This window comes from Hylobates moloch, unplaced genomic scaffold (genome assembly GCF_009828535.3).
Source record: "Hylobates moloch isolate HMO894 unplaced genomic scaffold, HMol_V3 SCAFFOLD_9, whole genome shotgun sequence".
Classification (NCBI taxonomy): Eukaryota; Metazoa; Chordata; class Mammalia; order Primates; family Hylobatidae; genus Hylobates; species Hylobates moloch.
The window spans coordinates 276,779-296,680 of record NW_026652284.1 but is presented as its reverse complement, the minus strand read 5'-3'; the positions used below and the strand labels follow the sequence as shown (position 1 = coordinate 296,680).

Genomic DNA, 19,902 nt, shown 5'->3' with positions numbered 1-19,902 from the left:
ACTCTGACAGACCCTCCTGCTACCACAGGAATAAAAAGAACATACACGCAAGCAAAATGCTTTGAAAAGCTGGTTTTGCCTATGCACGTGGTAAGGGGGAAGCCACGGCCTCCTCAGGGGCAGATGCCGACAGCAACAGTGGGGTGAGGAGCAGCCCGGGCATAAGCAAGCGGGACCACACCGAAGACTCCCCGATGAAGCCAGGAACCTCCAATTCGGCCAAAGCGGCCCTGAGTTGGTAGCACCCCCTAGAGATGGGCAGATACAAATGCACATCTTGGGGGAAAGCAATCTAAATTAACTCCAATTAAATAAAGACTCCCAAATAACCCAACACACAAGGAAAGCGCAAAGTTTTAAATACCTCCAAGGCCTTCAGATACTAGAAGGAAAACATACAGAATATAGAATACATGAATTGGATAAAGAAATAAGAGATCGAAAAAGTTCAGTTAAGACAAACTGTCAGTTACCAAGAAGATTTGAAGAACCTAACTGAACTTTAAAAAGTGAACTAATAATTTTTTCAGAGTACAAGCTCAGCAGATTAGAGCTGAAGTAAACAGGTTAACTAAGACACATGAAGACAGTATCTGGATACAGCTCTGGGAGCCCCGGAAATGGAGGAGTGGGAGGTAGAAGGGCCCCTGAGAGAGGCCCATGACCTGGAGCCTGTGACTGCATTGCCTCCACCCCACGGGGCCTGGGCAGGTGTGGCTAAGACTGTGGACTGTAGGACAGGGAGAGTATCTGGGGTTGTCCAGTGGGCTCAATATAGTCACGGTCAGGGAATGTTCTCTGGCTGGAGGCAGGAGAGACGTGGCAGAAGACTAGAGGCTGAGACTGCCCAACTCACCGTTGCTGGAGGGGGCCACTTGGAAAGCATGAGAAGAAAGGGGGACCCAGTCCTACAGCTGCAAGGAATCATTCAGCCAACTGTGCATAAGCTTGAAGGCCTCCAGGGTGAACACAGCACCTCGGACACTTGCTCCATGAGATTGAGCAGAGGACCCAGCTGGGCCTCGCTGAACTCAGGCATCTGACTTACAGAATTGTAAGATAATCAACGGTATTTAAACTGCCAAGCCTGTGGTGATTTGTTGTCATGGAAGCAATAGAAAACTAACACGACAGGGCTGGGCGTGCCTGTAATCCTAGCACTTTGGGAAGCGGGTGGATCACCTCATGTCAGGAGTTCAAGATCAGCCTGGCCAACATGGTGAAACCCCGTCTCTACTAAAAATACAAAATTACAAAATACAAAAATTAGCCAGGCGTGGTGGCAGGCACCTGTAATCCCAGCTACTCGGGAGGCTGAGGCAGGAGAATCGCTTGAACCTGGGCAGCAGAGATTGCAGTGAGCCAAGATCATGCCATTGCACCCCAGCCTGGGCAACAAGAGCGAAACTCTGTCTCGAAAAAAAAAAGAAAACTAATAAAACAAAGGGATGTGGAGAATAGAATGAGAAGGTCTAACATATGTCTAACTGAAGTCCTGAATGGCAGGAGTAGGGAGAATGGAAAGGAGGCTGAAATATTTCAAAGATAATGGCTGAGTATTTCCCAGAAGTCAACTATGAGGGATCCATAAAGCAACAAAGACAAAAGGCCTTTAAAGCAGCCAAGAAAGCACAGACTTCCAGGGGCCCGAAGACTGGAATAGTTGCCAGTATTCTGACAACGCAGATCCTGTAAGCCTGGAAGTAAATCTACCCTGAGAAGGAAAATGGAACAATGAGTATTTTCTCTGCCAGGCTGCTTTACTGGCCAATTATATTTAGATTCATTTTGGGAACGAAAAGAAAGTTTCTGTTGGTGGTACCTTACGTACTAGGATGAAAAACATTCCCAGAAACAAGAACTTATAACACAGAGAAAGTATGCTTTTGCAAAAGGTCCGTAGATGGTGGGAGATTTTCATCCACATACCACATTTTTAATAATCTCATCTTTGCCATCATGTTTCTGGACTTTAAGTAGATGGTAGCAGAAATCCAGCACAGCAAAACGCCGCTGCTGCCCAAGAAGTACGATGATCATACAGCCAGCCCAGTGTAGCCCATCACCAAAGCACTGCCTAGGAACAAGAAGCAGAAACAGAACGGGAGATGAGTGATACGTTATGAAGTCTTTTCTCAGTCTGTCTCCAGATGTCAGTGACCAAGCCATCTGCATTACTGTCTGTGCCTACACAGTCACCTTCCACAGCCAGGAAGAGAATGCCGGGCAGCAGGTGGCTGCTCCCTGGTTTTGGTAAATACCTTTTTTGGGCTCTTCTGGTGTGCTGCTTCCTATCCCTTTTTAGATCATATCCCCTCTGTGATGAATGACTCTACGGACCTCCTACCTAGAAAAATGCACGCCTATCATGCATACAATTGCCGTGGGTTCAGAGACTCCCTGAGTCAGCTCTTCGGCATCAAGTAAGAATCCCCACTATAGGAGGCTTAAAAGCCGCTCGGTGAATTTCTGGTCCACTTCCTGAGCATAGCTGGCTGCTTGTTAACCTAACAGCCCTCCCCTGCCCCACAGCTGCTCCCCTCCCCCGGGGCTTTGTCCTGCTCTCAGCACACACTCACTCGACTGTGAACTCGTGTGTCCCCACGGGAATGCAGTAGACAAACTGCATGGCGCTCCACAGTCTGTGAAACTCCACACACTCGTCCACATGCATGACCCCATTGCTGGGCAGAGGCCCGCGCCAGATGGGGTCATCCAGAAAGCTCCGGATCCGTGTCAGGATGACCTCAAACATGGACAGGCCGCAGCAGAGGCGCTCCTTTGTCAGCAGGTCCCCCTCTCTTGCGATGGCAATTTGCTGCAGAAAGGACAAGCAGTGGACTGCTGTGGGCCTCCGGGCATGCGGCTACTCCACATCCTCTATGTCTCTTTTCTCTTGAGACAGGGTCTTGCTCTGCTGCCTAGGCTGGAGTGCAGTGGCACAATCACAGCTCGCTGCAGCCTTGACTTCCCGGGCTCAAGCGACCAGGTGCATGCCACCATGCCTGGATAATTTTTGTATTTTTTGTAGAGATGGGGTTTCGCCATGTTGCCCAGCCTGGTCTCGAACTCCTGTCTTGGCCTCCCAAAGTGCTGGGATGACAGGAATGAACCATGGTGCCCAGCCCTGGAAAAATGTTTTGGGTGGAGTGGGTCTACTGGCAGCTAGTGTGGAGGCCCGGGATGCTGCTAAACATCCTACAATGCACAGGGCACCCCAGCCCCCACCATAGAGTTATCTGGTCTGAAATGGCTGAGAAACCCTGACTTAGCATAAGCAGCTGGATCACTGTAGAATTCTACCCTGACACCTTGCCTCCTGGCCTAATTTCTTCTGTTCTTAAACACCTATGGGAAAGCCTTCGTCATGAAGGGCTGGACAGTGAAAGTGATGTTTTCTGTGTGAGTCTTATGTGCCAGGTGGTGTGCTAGGCCCTTTCCAGGCGTTAGCTCATCTGAATCCCCCACCACCCCGGGAAGCAGTCCCGGTGCACACCCCACTTGCAACACTGAGGCCTGAGCGGCCGCGCAGCCACTAGACTTCACAATGCCTTCCAGTCTGGCTCCCAACCAGGCCACCTGGCCTGGCATGGATGCCCAGCTTGCAACAGCCACAGCCATCACAGCACACGTTACCTGAGGGGTCCCCAGTCTTTCAATCAGTGGGACAAGATGCAGCGGGGCGTACTTTGATTCTAGTCTTTTCATTTTGGCATCAAGTCTCTCCCCCTCTGCAGTAGAAAAAATATTTTACTATATTCTGCTCCTTTGTATGAAACGGTAATTGCAAAGGTTTACATTTGTTTAAAAAACAAAAGATTTTTAAGTTAACATTATGGATATAGATTCTCTTTGAAAATTATTTTACAGAACTGGCTCATTTAATATTTTAATTCAAACTGGCAGAACCAATTTTCTGCTCAATATTCACTTTTCATTTATTGAATATTCCAAATGTAATCGAAAGCAGAAAATGGCACAATGAGCCTGTACCCATCATCCACTACAATTATCAACTCATGGCCACTCTGCTTCTTATATACCCAACTCCCCCTGCTCCCATGCTATTGATATTTGGAAGCAATTCTAAGACATCATATCATTGCAGCTCTATTTCTCAATCTTCATTTAACTAGGTTCTGTAGACTCCTCATTACCCCTGGGTATGACTGAACAGGTGCCAAACCCACAATCTGCACTGGTCCTTAGCTCTCCGGCTGCACAGAGTGGGCATCACCCCCACAAAGGGCAGTCTGGACTGCCTAGTGGGGGTCAGCAGGCTCACCTTTCACATGGACTCGCGGCAGGATGTTCTGAAAGGGAGCCGCGTGCAGCAGGTCACACACTTCTTCTAAAGACTAGAGCAGGGAAAGAGAAGGTCATGCCAGGAAGGGTATCTCGCCACAGAGAGCGATCTGGTGCTGAAAACAAAGAACCTCTTTGCCTTTTAGCATAAAATAAACTCTAAGTAGCCTGTTGAGGTTTCTGGGATGATGGAAATGCTTCTGTCTGTCCTGTCCATTCCGGCAGCTACCAGCCACGCATGCCTATTAAGTACTTGGAATGTGGCTTGGCACTTGAGGAACTGAATTTTATTTTTAGTTACATTTAATTAATGTAAATATAGACACAGGTAAGACCCAGTGTTGAATGTGTGCTCTGTTTTCCAGGATTTACTAAAAGCTCTCGCCCCATCCTTCCCTGCTAATTTGCCACCAGGCTCTTAAGAATCACAGTTTATGACAAGATCCCACCACACCGACAGAAGGAAGGGGCGTCTCCTGCAAACAACACGGGAGATGGAAGGAGCAGGGGTGGCCTACCCTGGTGTCTGCATCCACTCATTCCCTACAGAGCCCAAAACAAAGTTCTGGGCCATCATGCCGAACTACTCTTGGGTCACAAGCTCCTTTACAGAGGTAATAAAAACCACACAAGGTCCATTCTCCAGAATAATGTATATATAGAGAGAAAATGTACCGCCAGGATGATGAGGACAGCAGAACCCCCCAAATCCACCAAGAACCCAAAGATGGTCAAAAATTGAGCAACTGCTGTTCATCTTTAGAGGTGAGGGCTCTTAGGCCACCAGGAAGGCCTCTTCAGACCACAGTGTGCTCACCACCCCCTCGGAGCAGGCAGAAGATGATGGAGCCTTCAGTGCCTCCTACCCTACAGCCATGCTGAAATCTTAAAGTTCCATAGGAGTAAAAGAAATGATTAAACAAAGAAACAGCTATCAGAAAATCAAGAAATACTGACAATGAGATTTTAACTTCTAAGGACCTCCCAGAGATGATGGCAAAACTAAGACCAAGAGGAAGAAAAGCAGACTTTTCCATACTAATCAACGTCAATCCAGTGCCAAACGCCGGCCAGACACCATCTGCTCCGCTTCTCTTTCCCTGTTTCTAATGCAGCATCACACTCCATCCAGAAGCCAACAGAGGGCCAACTGTTGCCATGACAATGCACAGAAACCATGCCTTTAAGCTAAGAGATTGTCCCAGTAAATTCTGTCCTGCCTGCTTCAAACTCTTGTGGTTCTATAATTATTTATGTCCATGAGTCCTGGGATGGACATAAATAATTACAGAACCACAAGAGTTTGTTTATGTAAAGAATGTCAGGCCAGGCACAGTGGCCCATGCCTGTAATCCCAGCACTTTGGGAGGGTGAGGCGGGCAGATCACCTGAGGTTGGGAGTTTGAGACCAGCCTGACCAACGTGGAGAAACCCCATCTCTACTAAAAATACAAAAATTAGCTGGGTGTGGTGGTGCATGCCTGTAATCCCAGCTACTCGGGAGACTGAGGCAGGAGAATCACTTGAACCCAGGAGGTAGAGTTTGTGGTGAGTCGAGATTGTGCCACTGCACTCCAGCCTGGGCAACAAAAGCGAAACTCCAGTCTAAAAAAAAAAAAAAAAAAGGTAAAGAAAAGCTTTTGACACTTCATCTTATTTCAAAAAAGGGCAGCTGGACAGAAGAGAAACCAGCCCGAAGGGGTCCCTGACACTATCTCAATCAATTCTACAAGGCTGTCTCCCCATTAGAAAAGCTCGGGTCTCACCTCCCCGACCTGAGACCAATGACCAGACAGGCATCCTCAGGCTTGGACATACATGGAGGCTATGGTTTGTATGTGCTTTGTCCCTGCCAAAACTCATGGTGACATTTAATTGCCAATGTAGCAGTGTTGGAAGGTGGTCTGTTTGAGAGGTGATGGATGTCTTACAGGACTGGGTCAGTTCTCCCACAATTGGGCTAGTTTTTGTGGGGATGGATGAGTTCCTGCAAGAGCAGGTTGTTGTAAGCAAGGCTGCCTCTCATGCTTGTTCTCTTGGCAACACCTGCTTCCCCTTCTCTGCTCCCCAGGAGCTGAAGCGGCCTGAGACCCTGACAGATGGGCTGCCTGATCTTGGACTTCCCAGCCTCCAGAGTCATGAGCCAAATAAACTCCTTTTCTTTATAAATTACTCAGTCTCAGGCACTGCCACAGCAACACAAAACGGACTAAGATAGCAGATGAGATAGGGCGTGCCTTATGCTGTAAGTTCAGGAAAAGTCGCCCATGAAAGGAATATTCCTGTATTAAATATTTAAAATTCATAACGAGAGATTATACTTAAAGAGATGCTTCCTAACATATCTGGTTTTTAACAATTCACAATTATTTGGGGAACATGTCCTTTGAGCAGGGCCACCCTGGATACTGGCTTCTTGCTGGCCTGAGACACTGGTGGGTTCTCCATCTTGTGCCCCTCACACTCACAGTGTCGAGGGGAGCATGGGAGGAGATGCTACTTGGGGTCCCCGCCAAGCCTGTGAGTGGCCGGGACAATGAAGGCCTGGGGCTGCTGCAGTCCCTCTTTGAAACCACCTGGAGAGGGTCTGCCTAGGAGTGCAGGCATAGAGGGAGCCGAAGATGCCGGTCTGATGGAGGCTGTCAGCTCCCAGGCGTGTCACGCCTGACCTGGGACTCCCCTGACATGTGAGCCAACACATTCTCTTTCCCTGCACAGGCTGGTGTGAGGCAGCTGGTCCATACGCTCAGTCCCCAGAGGCCTGGCAGTCTGACAGCAATGCCCTGAACTGTGTACAGACCACCCTCTCCCTGTTCTTCCCAAACACAGCTCTGCCTTTGCAAAGCTACCAGAGACCTAAAGACAAGAGACTGCTTTGGGAAACAACATAGAAAAGGCCCTCCCCAGGCAGCTCTGGAGACACAGTGCCGTTCCCATGCACAAGCCAATACGCTTCGCCAGGGCATGTGGCAAACCAATCCCAGAACAGGGCAGAGCAAAGAGCCCTGAGGAGGGAACATGCTGAAGAAGGAGGAGGAAGGGCAGGGAACGCGGCAAGTGGGGACTCGAGAGTCATGTTAGAGCAACGATGAGCAAGACAACGTGCTATGATGCCAGAGACAGATGCCTGGACCTGTGGGATGTGGCAGAAAGCCAGGAGACAGGCCGGTGTGCCCATGAAAAGCTGGCAGACGGCAGGGGACACTACTGGTCAGCAACGGGAGAAGGAGCCCTTCAGCCACTAGAGGAGGGACAACCGGGTCTCCACAGAGAGAGAAAGAAGCTTCCTCTGCCTCTCACATTATACACAAAGACCAACTCCAGAAGGATTACAAACTTCCATGCAGAAGGCAAAGCTTCAAATCTTTAGATGAGAATGTAAAGGAATGTCTTCATGACCCCAAGGCAGGGAAAACATCTTTAAAAAGATACTGAAAGTTCCATGTGCAGATGGTAGATTAAAAAAAAAAATACAGAAAGTGCTAATCATTAAAAAAAAAAGGCTACATCCAAATTAAGAGCAATTTTATCAAAAATCACCACTATCAGAGTGAAAAGGTAAGCCACAAATGGGAGAAGAATTTACAATATGTGCAGCACATAAAGAGTCTATATAGAATGAGCTGTAGAAAAATAGGCAAAAGAGGCCGGGCGCGGTGGCTCGCGCCTGTAATCCCAGCACTTTGGGAGGCCGGGCGCGGTGGCTCGCGCCTGTAATCCCAGCACTTTGGGAGGCCAAGGCGGGTGGATCACAAAGTCAGGAGTTGGAGGCCAGCCTGGCTAACACGGTGAAATCCCGTCTCTACTAAAAATACAAAAAATTAGCTGGGCGTGGTGGCGGGTGCCTGTAGTCCCAGCTAATTTGGAGGCTGAGGCAGGAGAATGGCGTGAACCCGGGAGGTGGAGTTTGCAGTGAGCTGAGATCGCACCACTGCACTCAGGCCTGGGCGACAGAGCAAGACTCCGTCTCACAAAAAAAAAAAAAAATAGGCAAAAGAACTCAATGGGGCATTTCGCAGGAAAAGAAACAAGAAGACGCAACGAATGAACAGAGATGCCCACCTCGTTAGTCACGACGGAAGGCAGGAGAGGGCCACCTGAGATTCCATTTCCCACTGGCTTTCCCAGCCCAGGAGGTTATAAACTGAGCTGCTGTGATGTACAGGACAGAGGGACAGCCAGACAGCACCATAAAAAGGCGGCCAGTCGAAAATGCGAGGCGTCCACTGTGCCATGTCCTAAGAGGGGGTGGGCTCCTGGGGGCTCCCCTTTCATGCTGGCCACTCGTGCTGTCCACCATGGGGCACGTGAAGCCAAATTTAAATCAGTGATAATTCAATAACATTTAGCACTCAGTTCCTCGGTCACACTGAGCCACACTTCAACGGCTCAGCGGCCTCAGGCATGCAGAGAGCCCTCCTGTGCAGCAATGCCTTATACCTTACAGGCACGCCACATGTGTTCATTTAGATGTTGAAAACATCACATAATAAAACAGTTTTATGATGTTAACACAGAGAAACATTCTTGAGAGTGAACTACAGTACATTTTTGTTTTTCAATTGAAGGGAACAAATTCAAACTAAAGTCTCAATAGCCACGAAAAAACAAATGATGCTTTACTGCACTGCTGTTGCCACACCCCCACTAAAGAACCCGCCAAAGAAAGCCCTCCCCTGGCTGGTGGGGTGGGGTGGGGTGGGCTGGGGTGGGCTGGGGCGGGGCGGGCGGGGTCGGTGGGGGGCCACTCACCAGGCTCTGCTCAATGAGCAGGCAGAAGAGGATGGCGTTCCCCACCTCCCGCAGGTTCTGGAAGCACACCGTCTTCAGCTCTGCGTACTCCACAATGTCCTTCAGCTGGTGGTGGAAGAACTCCAGGATACCTACGGTGGCAGGAGTGAGGTGGGGTTGGGGGACTGGAGGGGGCCGGGCCCTAGCAGCCTGGGTCCACAGCCAGGAGCACCTGCCGTTCTGACACCGCCATCAAGCCTGGCTATAAGGACGGCCACAACGTCCCATCCCCAGCATCTTCCCTGCAGCAGTGGTTTATTCGCCACCTGGGCACGTTCTCCACACACCATGTGACCCTGGGCCTCAGCTCTGAGGCCTCTTTTCAACTCAACCCCATATCTTTCGGGAAGGCTATGATGATAGGAAACGTCACCACGTGACAAGGATAAAGGCTGCACCACATCCCCAGTGGGGGCAGACAAGGTATTTGAAAAAATACAATCTCTCTTCGCAGGCATGGAAGGGGCCGCACCTAATATGAGAAAGGGCATCTAAAGCCTGCAGCTAACTAACAGCACACCCAACGGGAGGCCGCACACCAGGCCAGCTCCAGAGCAAAGCAGGCGTCTCAGCGGCATCCCTGACAGCGGAATAAGGCACAAAAAGACACAAGGTGCAAATATGGGACAGAAGGTCAACGTTTCCCAGCCAATCTACAGCTTCAATTCCAGCCCAGACAGAAACCAGCAGCTGACTGCACAATGAACGTGGCATCAGGAGGGGCCGAAACTACCCTGGGAAGAGCAAAGCAGGAGGCTCAGCAGACCTTAAACCCTTGAACCGGCAGGTCTTGCCTGAGTGCCCCTTCCCCAAGGACCAGCGGCCTGACACGACCCCTCTGCTCCTCCCAGCTCTCAGCACCGCTGCAGGGACTCAGCCCCACTTGGCGGGGGCGGGGACACTCCTGCACCTGTGTCATTCCCAACAAGCTTTCCCTGTACCACACTGGGAAATGGCTCCCTCCTCAACATCTGAAACTTCCATCTCTAGTCACGACATAAGCATTGGTTTTAATCATCCCAGCATTCCTCATCTACTTTCTGACAATAAACTGAAATCAGATTCTCTTGAGCCAGGGCCGTGCCGACGGCTAATTCCCCATGGTGGCTGAGGGGGACACCTGATCGTCTCCTCAAACACCAGCAAGAGCCCTGGGGAGGTGCCAAAAAGCAAGAAGTCCTGAGAACGTGTTCAAGAGCTCAGCCACGCTGACTGACTGCCCATCAGGACAGTGCCTCGTTGGTCACCCACGTGCAGGCTCAAGTCACTTTACAACACAAGGCTAGTGTTCAACTGTCCAGCTTTCAAGAAAACTCGGCCAGGTAAGAGACTAAAAGCAGTTTTGTTACGTGACAAAGGTCCCTGTCATACAATTTTATGAGACGATGCTTTTTGAGATCACTAAAGCTATTTATTTGCATAGCTCCAAACCAGCCCACAGCAAGTCACGTGGGCCTGTCCCTAAGAGCACACCTGCCTGAGGGCCCCGCAGCCGGACCTGCAGATGGATGGGACGGCCTAGGGGCAGGGGCAGGCCTTGCACCACCTTGGTGGGCCTGTCTCTGAGCCTCAAGTCCCTATAGGCCCAGCAGGGCAGCAGGACCCGGCAGTCGGCTCTCTCGCCTCAACGTGCAGCGGTTCTTTCGTCGGGGCGCGGGAGAGCGTGGTGTTCAGGGCTCTGTCATCTCAACTCTTGCAGGCTGACCTCAGCTTCCTCGCCTGCAGACAGTGACCCCAACACACCTCTTCCTGGTTGTAAGGTGCAACTGTCTGTCTACTGCCTCCTCCCACGTGGCAAATCTAATCCTTCTCCAGAATTTCTGACTTGAATTCCTTTCTGACCTCTCCACGGACAGCACTGCGAGCTCCACACGCCCGCACTCACCGGGAGAGCCGTACTCGTGCCGGGGCAGGCGGCAGACCTTGGGCATCACCTCCATCAGCGTCTTCACGTACTGCAGGATCGTGCCTTGCAGCTGCGGGGGAGACAAGACAGGCTGCGTCAGCCGCCCCACTCCGCTCTGCTAATGCCTGTGGCCGGCGCACACCCTGAAACAAGTCTGTTAGCAAAGAGCTCGGTAACAAGCAAGGCTGCAGGATTGTCTGGCTGGGGAATAAAATCCACTCCTGGAGAGAGAGCAACCATCACCAGGTGGCTTCCCATGACTGAATTCATGTTCTGAAACCGGACTCCTCTTTGAAGATGAAAGTGGTCCCGGTGTGCCACAGTGAGGGGAGAGCTTTGTCTCCAGGTGTCTCCTATGGGGATGCACCCCAGCATCGTGAGCACTGCCAGCTCCAGGGTCCTCCAGGACGCCGTCTGTGCTCCTGGGTGCGGCCCCAGGCTCAGCTGTGGTGAGGTCAGCAATCCTAACACCCTCCAAGCTGCCACATGTTTTGGGGCAGAGTCCCCAGCAGGTCCTGGAAGGACCCGTTTGGGTCACGGGGTGATGGCTGTGCCAAGTGACCAAACTCTTACATGGTCAGTCACAGAAGATTAAAATAATAAAAAGGATGAAAAATTATAAAAAGTAAGTTATGTCTAGAAAACTAAATCCAGGCTGGCCAAGGTGGCTCACGCCTGTAACCCCGGCACTTTGGGAGGCCAAGATGGGCAGATCTCTGGAGCCCAGGAGTTCAAGGCCAGCCTGGGCAACATAGCAAGACCCCCTCTCTATACATACAAATAAAAACTCTGTGTATCAGTTAAAATAACCTGGACCCATTCTCTTGAGTTTGAAAAGATGAGAGAAGTATCAAACTATATATGGTCAGAAATGTTTGAAGCCTAACTGAACGAATCCAGCTGTTGGAGAATCACAGTCCAGGCAGAGAAGACCCTCTGGCGTGGGTGCCCCAGGGAATCCAGGCTGTGTGAAGGAAGCATGTCCAGGGAACACTCACCAGGCTCTTGACGACCTTCAGCAGCTCCTCCATGACCACGGCGATACCCTGGTAGCCGAGGAGCCGGCAGATGACTTGAAAGTGTGGAGGTCCCACAAAGTTCTGGTAGCTGCCGTAAATGCTGGAGTAGGCCAAGTTCAAAGCCTGGAAGACAGGGCACAGAGCTCTCAGCATGGTCCCCGCACACATGTGCAGATGAAGAACTGCGTGAGAAGATCACTCAACACACACAGGCTCAGGTGAACGGGTCCGAATCTACTGACTGGTAAAATCTACTGCCCTTAACTGGACAGTTACAAAACCTACTTAGCCTGCCACCAAAAAGAAACCTGCTAAAATAGAAAACAAAACCATTTGGTGTTTCAACATTTGTTGAATAGGTGACTTGCTAGAAGCCATTTTGAAGTCAGAATGAGAAATGAATACCACTCAGAGTCTCCCCCTGCCTCCCAGTCTCCCAGCAGGATGCCCAAGGTCCGACCCTGAAGGGGCCGGGGGAGCTGCCTTCTCAGGATGCACAGGGCACCCCCGGAGCTGGGAGAGAGACCCCTGTGGGGTGGGAGGGTGAGGAAGGTAGTTAGGGTGTGTATTAGTCCATTTTCACACTGCTATAGAGAAATACCCAAGACCGCATAATTTATTTTAAAAAAAAAGCAGGTTTAGGCCAGGTGCGGCGAATCACGCCTGTAATCCCAGCGCTTTGGGTGGCCGAGGCGGGCGGATCACGAGGTCAGAAGATCGAGACCATCCTGGCTAACATGGTGAAACCCTGTCTCTACTAAATATACAAAAAATTAGCCGGGCGTGGTGGCAGGCGCCTGTAGTCCCAGCTACTCGGGAGGCTGAGGCAGGAGAATGGCATGAACCTGGGAGGTGGAGCTTGCAGTGAGCAGAGATCGCGCCACTGCACTCCAGCCTGGGCGACAGAACAAGACTCCATCTCAAAAAAAAAAAAAAGGCAGGTTTAACTGACTCACAGCTCCACATGGCTGGGGAGGCCTCAGGAAACTTAGTTATGCAGAGGGTAAAGGGGAAGCAAGCACCTTCTTCACAAGAAGGCAGGAAAGATAAGAGAGAACAAAAGGCGAAGCCCCTTATAAAACCATCAGATCTCGTGAGAACTCACTATCACAAGAACAGCATGTGGAAAACTACCCCCATGAACCAATCAACTCCCACCAGGTCCCGCCCTTGACATGTGGGCATAATGGGGATTACAAGTCAAGATGAGATTTGGGTGGGGACACAGCCAAACCTTATCATTCTGCCCTTGTCCCCTCCCAAATCTCATGGGTTCTCACATTTCAAAATACAATCATGCTTTCCCAACAGTCTCCCAAAGTCTTAACTCATTCCAGCATTAACTCAAAAGTCCAAGTCCAAAGTCTCATCTGAGACAAGTCAAGTCCCTTCCACCTATGAGCCTATATAATCAAAAACAAGTTAGTTACTTCCTAGATACAATAGGGTACAGGCATTGGATAAATGCTCCCATTGCAAATGGGAGAAACGGACCAAAACAAAGGGGCTCCAGGCCCCATGGAAGTCCAAAGCCCAGTGGGGCAGTTATTAAATCTTAAAGCTTTAAAATAATCTCCTTTGACTCCGTGTCTCACATCCAGGTCACACTGATGCAAGATGTGGGCTCCATGGTCTTGGGCAGCTCCAAGTGGCTTTGCAGGGTACAGTCCTCCTCCTGGCTGTTTTCACGGGCTGGCATTGAGTGTCTGCGGCTTTTCCAGGTACACGGTGCAAGCTGTCTGGGGTCTGGAGGAGGGTGGCCCTCTTTTTACAGCTCCACTAGGCAGTATTCCAGTGGGGACTCCATGTGCGGGCCTCCAACCCCACATTTCCCTTCTTCACTGCCCTAGCAGAGGTTCTCCATGATGGCTCCACCCCCACAGCAAACTTCTGCCTGGAAAATCAGGCATTTCCACATACCCTTTGAAGTCTAGGTGGTCCAACACCATGGGGAAGCCACCAAGGCTTGGGGCTTGTACCTCTGAAGCAACAGCCTGAGCTATATGTTGACCCCTTTTAGCGACTGGGAAGCAGGGATGCCGGGCACCAAGTCCTGAAGCTGCAAGGCGGGGGGCGGCGGGGGGTGCGGGAGGGGGAGCCACGGGGGCAGGGCACCAGCCAAGGAAACCATTTCTCCCTCCTAGGCCTCTGGGTTTGTGATGGCAGGGGCTGCCTCGTACATGTCCTGGAGACATTTTCCCCATTGTCTTGGTGATTGACGTTCCAAATTTCTGCAGCCAGCTTGAATTCCTCCCCAGAAAATGGGTGTTTCTTTTCCATCACATCCTCAGGCTGCAAATTTTCCAAACTTTTATACTCTGCTTCCCTTTTAAACATAAACTCCAATTTCAGATCTCTCTCAAGTTCAATGTACCACATATCTCTAGGGCGGGGCAAAATGCTGCTAGTCTCTTTGCTAAAGTATAGTAAAAGTGACCTTTGCTCCAGTTCCCAACAAGCTCCTCGATTCCATCTGAGACCACCTTAGCCTGCACTTCATTGTCCATAGCACCATCAGCATTTTGGTCAAAACCATTCAACAGGCCGGGAGCGGTGGCTCAGGCCTGTAATCCTAGCACTTTGGGAGGCTGAGGTGGGCGGATCACAAGGTCAGGAGTTTGAGAACAGCCTGGCCAACATGGTGAAACTCTGTCTCCACTAAAAATACAAAAAAATTAGCTGGGCGTGGTGGTGGGCACCTGTAATCCCAGCTACTTGGGAGGCTGAGGCAGGAGAATTATTTGAACCCGGGAGGCGGAGGTTGCAGTGAGCTGAGATTGCGCCATTGCACTCCAGCCTGGGCAACAGGGTGAGACTCCATCTCAACAAACAAACAAACAAAAAACATTCAACAAGTCTGTAGAGAGTTCCAAACTTTCCTACATTTTCCTGCCTTCTTTGGAGCCCTCCAAACTGTTCCAACCTCTGCCTGTTACCCAGTTCCAAAGTCACTTCCACATTTTCAGGTATCTTTATAGCAGTACTCCACTCTACCAGTACCAATTTCCTGTATTAGTCCATTTTCACCCTGCTATAAAGAAATACCTGAGGCTGGGTAATTTATAAAGGAAAGAGGTTTAATTGACTCATAGTTCCACATGGTTGGGGAAGCCTCAGAAAACCTCAATCATGGCGGAAGGTGAAGGGGGAGCAGGCACCTTCTTCACAAGGTGGCAGGAATGAGAAGAGAGTGCGAAGGGGAAGAGCCCCTTATAAAACCATCAGATCTCGTGAGAACTCACTCACTATCACGAGAACATCGTCACCCCCATGATCCAATCACCTCCCACCAGGTCCCTCCCTTGACTCATGGGGGTTATGAGGATTACAATTTCAGATGAGATTTGGGTGGGGACGTAGAGCCAAAACATATCAAGGTGGTTCCTGCAGAAGGACACCCCTCAGCTTGTCTAAGGACATGGGTGCAGATAGCAGGAGACCCCTACTGTGAGTATTCAGTGCTATAAATTTCCCTCTCAGCCCTTCTTTAGCTGTATACCAAATAAATCAAATAAATAAATCAATCACTTCTTTAGCTGTATATATCAAATAAATCTTGATATATTTGCATTTCATTCAATTCAATGTATTTTTAAAATTCTCGAGATTTCCTCTTCGATCCAAGGATTATTTAAAAGTGTGCTAATTTCCAAGCATATAGAGATTTCCTGGTTATCTTTTTATTATTGGTTTCTGGTTTGAGTTCACTGTGGTTGGAGAACACTCTCCATAGGATTTCAGTTCTTTAAATTTTGTTGAGGTGAGTTTTTTTTTTTTTTTTTGAGACGGAGTCTCGCTCTGTCACCCAGGCTGGAGTGCAGTGGCGCAATCTCAGCTCACTGCAAGCTCCGCCTCCCGGGTTCACGCCATTCTCCTGCCTCAGCCTCTCCGAGTAGCTGGGACTACAGGTGCCCGCCACCACGCCCGGCTAATTTTTTGTATTTTTAGTAGAGATGGGGTTTCACCGTGGTCTCGATCTCCTGACCTCGTGATCCACCCGCCTCGGCCTCCCAAAGTGCTGGGATTACAAGCGTGAGCCACCGCGCCCGGCCTTTGTTGAGGTGAGTTTTATGGCCCAGGGTATGGTCTATCTTGGTGAATGTTTCATGGGAATCTGAAAAACGTATATATTCTGCTGTTGTGGGGTAGATTATCCTACACACATCAGTTAGATCCTGTTGGTCGATAGTGGTGTTCAGTTCTTTTCTACTGTTGCTGATTTTGTGTCTACTTGTTCTGTCAATTACTAAAATGAGAGTTGAAGTCCCCACCTGTAACTGTGGCACTGTTCACTTCTCCTTTATTTCTATTAGTCTTTCCTTCAAGTACAGAAGCCTTGTTGTTTGATGCATAAACATTTAGCATTGCTATGTTTTCTTCGTGGTGGTTTGACTTATTATTATGTAATCTCCCTGGCAATATTCTTTGCTCTGAAGTTGATTTTATCTTATATTAATACAGCCACTCCTGCTTTCTTCAGCCTCCGCCTGATCTGTCTGTTTCCATTACTGATCCTGCTTTGTACCCCTTTGCTGGAATAAACTGCAGCTGTAAGACTGAGTTCTGTGAGTCCTTCTAGTGAATCATCAGATGTGTAGAGGGTCATGAGACCCCCCAAAACAAAGAGCCAAAACTGATTATAAAATAGTACAGTGACCAGATTAGACAACACTGAAGGACAGAAACCCCACCCAGTGTCTGTCCCAGGCCCAAGCCCTGCGGCCCCTTGCAACCTGGAAGAAACCATCTACAGATCTTCGTCCACACACCCTCCTCCCAGCCTCTCCTCAGAGCAGCACCCTGGGCTTTACGTGCTGGGATTCTGTGTAATATTTTTGGTTGATAACAGGTTCAAACAGGTTTGTGTTTGAAAAGAAGAACATGAAAGTCATCAGTGAAATCTAATGACCTCATGTTACAAGTGAGAGAATTCATTCTCAGACCCACCCTGACTGGCTCGGCATGACAGCTGTCAGAGGAGGCATCACTCAATGAACACATGGTCCCAGGCCTCTGGCCCCCTGCCCAGTGTCCAGTTTCCCGGTAGACTAAGCTCACACCAAAGATGACACACCCGAGAGACAACACAGCTAGGGTAACAAACAGCAGATGTGACTTAACTACTCAGGGAGTGGGAGGAGGCACTACTTCTGGGCAAGGGCACCGTCACAAACACCATGCTGTAAAAGACTTAAGCTCAGAAGAGGAAGCACTCTGCACGTCCAGTCACACAGCTCGGTTCAAGACAGACTCTGCTGCCCACGCCTGATACACAGTCTCCAGCCTCGTTCGACAAGCAGAGGAGGTGGGTCACAGCACACAGAGCTGGCTCTGGACTCGCCAGTCGTGCAGCTTGGGTTCTCTGACATTCTTGACACTCTGAGCCTTCATCTGTGAATTGGGGACAATCTTACTTATGAGATAAAGAATACTAGTTAATGTGCTCCAAAGGGTGTCTTACTGAGAAGCAGACGTGCTGTAAGTGGTGACATGACCAAGAACCAAAAAGATAACATTGCATAAATGGGTCCCTCATCTAAGTTTATTTTCTTCCTGCAAGAGACTAGCCCTAGTTCGCTATTCATAAAAAAAGCACTAATCTGAGTGGATTCCTGTGTATTCCATAATCACACAGATAATACACTGTGACTCATACTGCAGAAGAAGCAAGTGCACGTGGCACACGAGTGCTTGTGAGTACAAAGGCTGTCTGCTGTGAGCACACGACTCAGCTCAGATATCATCTTTTAGTATCCAGCCTTTTTTTGAGTGGGTGGTGGGCAACATCAGTGTCACTTGCATATGTCTAAATAATCTAATAGAAAATTACTGGTTTAGGGCTGGGCACGGTGGCTCATGCCTACATCCCAGCACTTTGGGAGGCCGAGGCAGGAGATCTGCTTGAGCTCAGGAGTTCGTGACCAGCCTGTGCAACATGGTGAAATCCCGTCTCTACAAAAAACACAAAAATTAGCCAGATGTGGTGGTGCATGCCTGTAGTCCCAGCCACTTGGGAGGCTGAGGCAGGAGGATTGCTTGAGCCCGGGAGGCAGAGGTTTCAGTGAACTGTGATTGCACCACTGCAATCCAGCATGGGTGACAAAGCAAAAACCTTGTCTCAAAAAAAAAAAAAAAAAAAAAAAATTACTGGTTTATGGCCAGGCACAGTGACTCACGCCTTTATCCCAGCACTTTGGGAGGCTGAGGTGGGTGGATCATCTGAGGTCAGGAGTTCGAGACCAGCCTGGCCAACATGGTGAAACCCTGTCTCGACTGAAAATACAAAAATTGGCCAGGCGTGGTGGTGCACGCCTGTAATCCCAACTACTCGGGAGGCTGAGGCACAAGAATCACTGGAATCACAAGAATCACTGGAGGTTGCAGTGAGGCAAGATCACACCACTGTACTCCAGCCTGGGGGACAGACTCTGTCTCAAAAAAACAAACAAAAAAAACCCAAAAAAACCCACAAAAACAAAAAAAAACCATGTACTAGTTTGGGTTTTAACAAAAACAACACAAACACAGTTTCTGAAACGGAGGCAGAAATCTCTTACAGTGAGGTTCAAGTTCAGTTGCAAATAGTTGAATTTAAAAAAAAAATCAAATTCACATCATCAAATCTTTCTTTCCCTCCAAAAGAGCATCAGCTTTGCAAACGCCTCCAAGTGCACATTCCCTGGAGCCATCCCTGAGGTGGTGCCCATGCACACAGGGCAGCAGGGTGCTCTGGTGGTGTAGGGGCTGACTCAAGGCAAATGTGCACCCTGCACCACCACCCTGGAACAGCGGGCTCATGTCGGTGTCTTAATGGAAGCAACAGTGCCTCCCTGCACTCCTGGAGGAAAATCCTGGAGAATAAAAATGTGTGTCAACAGCCTTTAACACCACAAAGGGCACACAGACACACTGGGCAGCAAAGACGTCACCACAGTGCTATCCTGGGATCTCAAAAACCAACCCCAGGAGGCCCCTTCCAGGACTCGATCCATCAGAACTGCAGGTGCACGGCCCCACGCAGTCGGGTCGCCTGCCCACCCTTGGCCCGCCTCCCTCGCTTCCACAGCCGTCCTCTCCAGACGGGGGTGACAGAGGAACCTCTCTGCCCAGTGCCCTCTGTGCACAAACGCTTCTCTATCAGAGAGTGACAAAAACGTATTTTATTGTTATGTTTAAAACAGAGATTAAAAATGTCAAAGTCAAGAGAAGCCCACAGTAAATCTTTTAGTTCACAGAGACCCAAGAAATTATTCTTACTCGCCAAACATTCTAGCCCTATCTTCTAAAATAACATTTCCTTCAGTTCTAAAGGCAAAATGCCACATTTTCCTTTCAGAAGCAGAAGCATCAGAACACTTACTCTAATCAAGAAACATCCTTTTGAGTATAACTAATTATTGCCTAAAAGTCAGTTTCAACTGGGCGCCACCAGTGGCTCATGCCTGTAATCCCAACACTTTGGGAGGCCAAGGTGGGTGGATCATTTGAGGTCAGGAGTTCAAGACCAACCTGGCCAACATGGTGAAACCCCATCTCTACTAAAAAAAAATACAAAAAATTGGCCGGGCATGGTGGCAGACGTCTTTAATCCCAGCTACTTGGGAGGCTGAGGCAGGAGAATTGTTTCAACCCAGGAGGTGGAGGTTGCAGTAAGCCGAGATTGCACCCTGCACTCCATCCTAGGTGACAGAGGAGACTCCATCTCAAAAAAAAAAAAAAAAGAAAAAAGAAAAAAAGTCAACTTCAATCCTTGCTAGAAAGAACATGGGAGTTCCATGTGGAGCAGAATGGAGGTGAGTTCTTAACCACCCACAGGGCTTCGGGAAGTGAGGGGCAGCCCCGTAACAGCTGTGGCGTACCCCTGCCCAGGCGTGCACCCCA

At 49.5% G+C, this 19,902-nt stretch overlaps 1 protein-coding gene across 7 annotated transcripts in view; it reads right to left on the bottom strand.

Moving 5' to 3' along the window:
• The window catches only part of CYFIP1 (cytoplasmic FMR1 interacting protein 1), a 120,015-nt gene that overhangs the window by 8,732 nt on the left and 91,381 nt on the right, over positions 1–19,902 (bottom strand). For all 7 annotated transcript variants that reach the window (XR_009214807.1, XR_009214808.1, XM_058443841.1 and 4 more), the window contains 7 exons: positions 12,001–12,144; positions 10,982–11,072; positions 9,058–9,188; positions 4,286–4,358; positions 3,637–3,731; positions 2,580–2,818; positions 1,930–2,077 (listed from right to left, as the gene is read on the bottom strand). Coding sequence is in view for 5 of the 7 variants with exons in the window: in XM_058443841.1 (XP_058299824.1) it covers positions 1,930–2,077; positions 2,580–2,818; positions 3,637–3,731; positions 4,286–4,358; positions 9,058–9,188; positions 10,982–11,072; positions 12,001–12,144 (921 nt within the window). In the remaining 2 variants the exon portion in view is untranslated. The remainder of the gene's footprint in view (positions 1–1,929; positions 2,078–2,579; positions 2,819–3,636; positions 3,732–4,285; positions 4,359–9,057; positions 9,189–10,981; positions 11,073–12,000; positions 12,145–19,902) is intronic.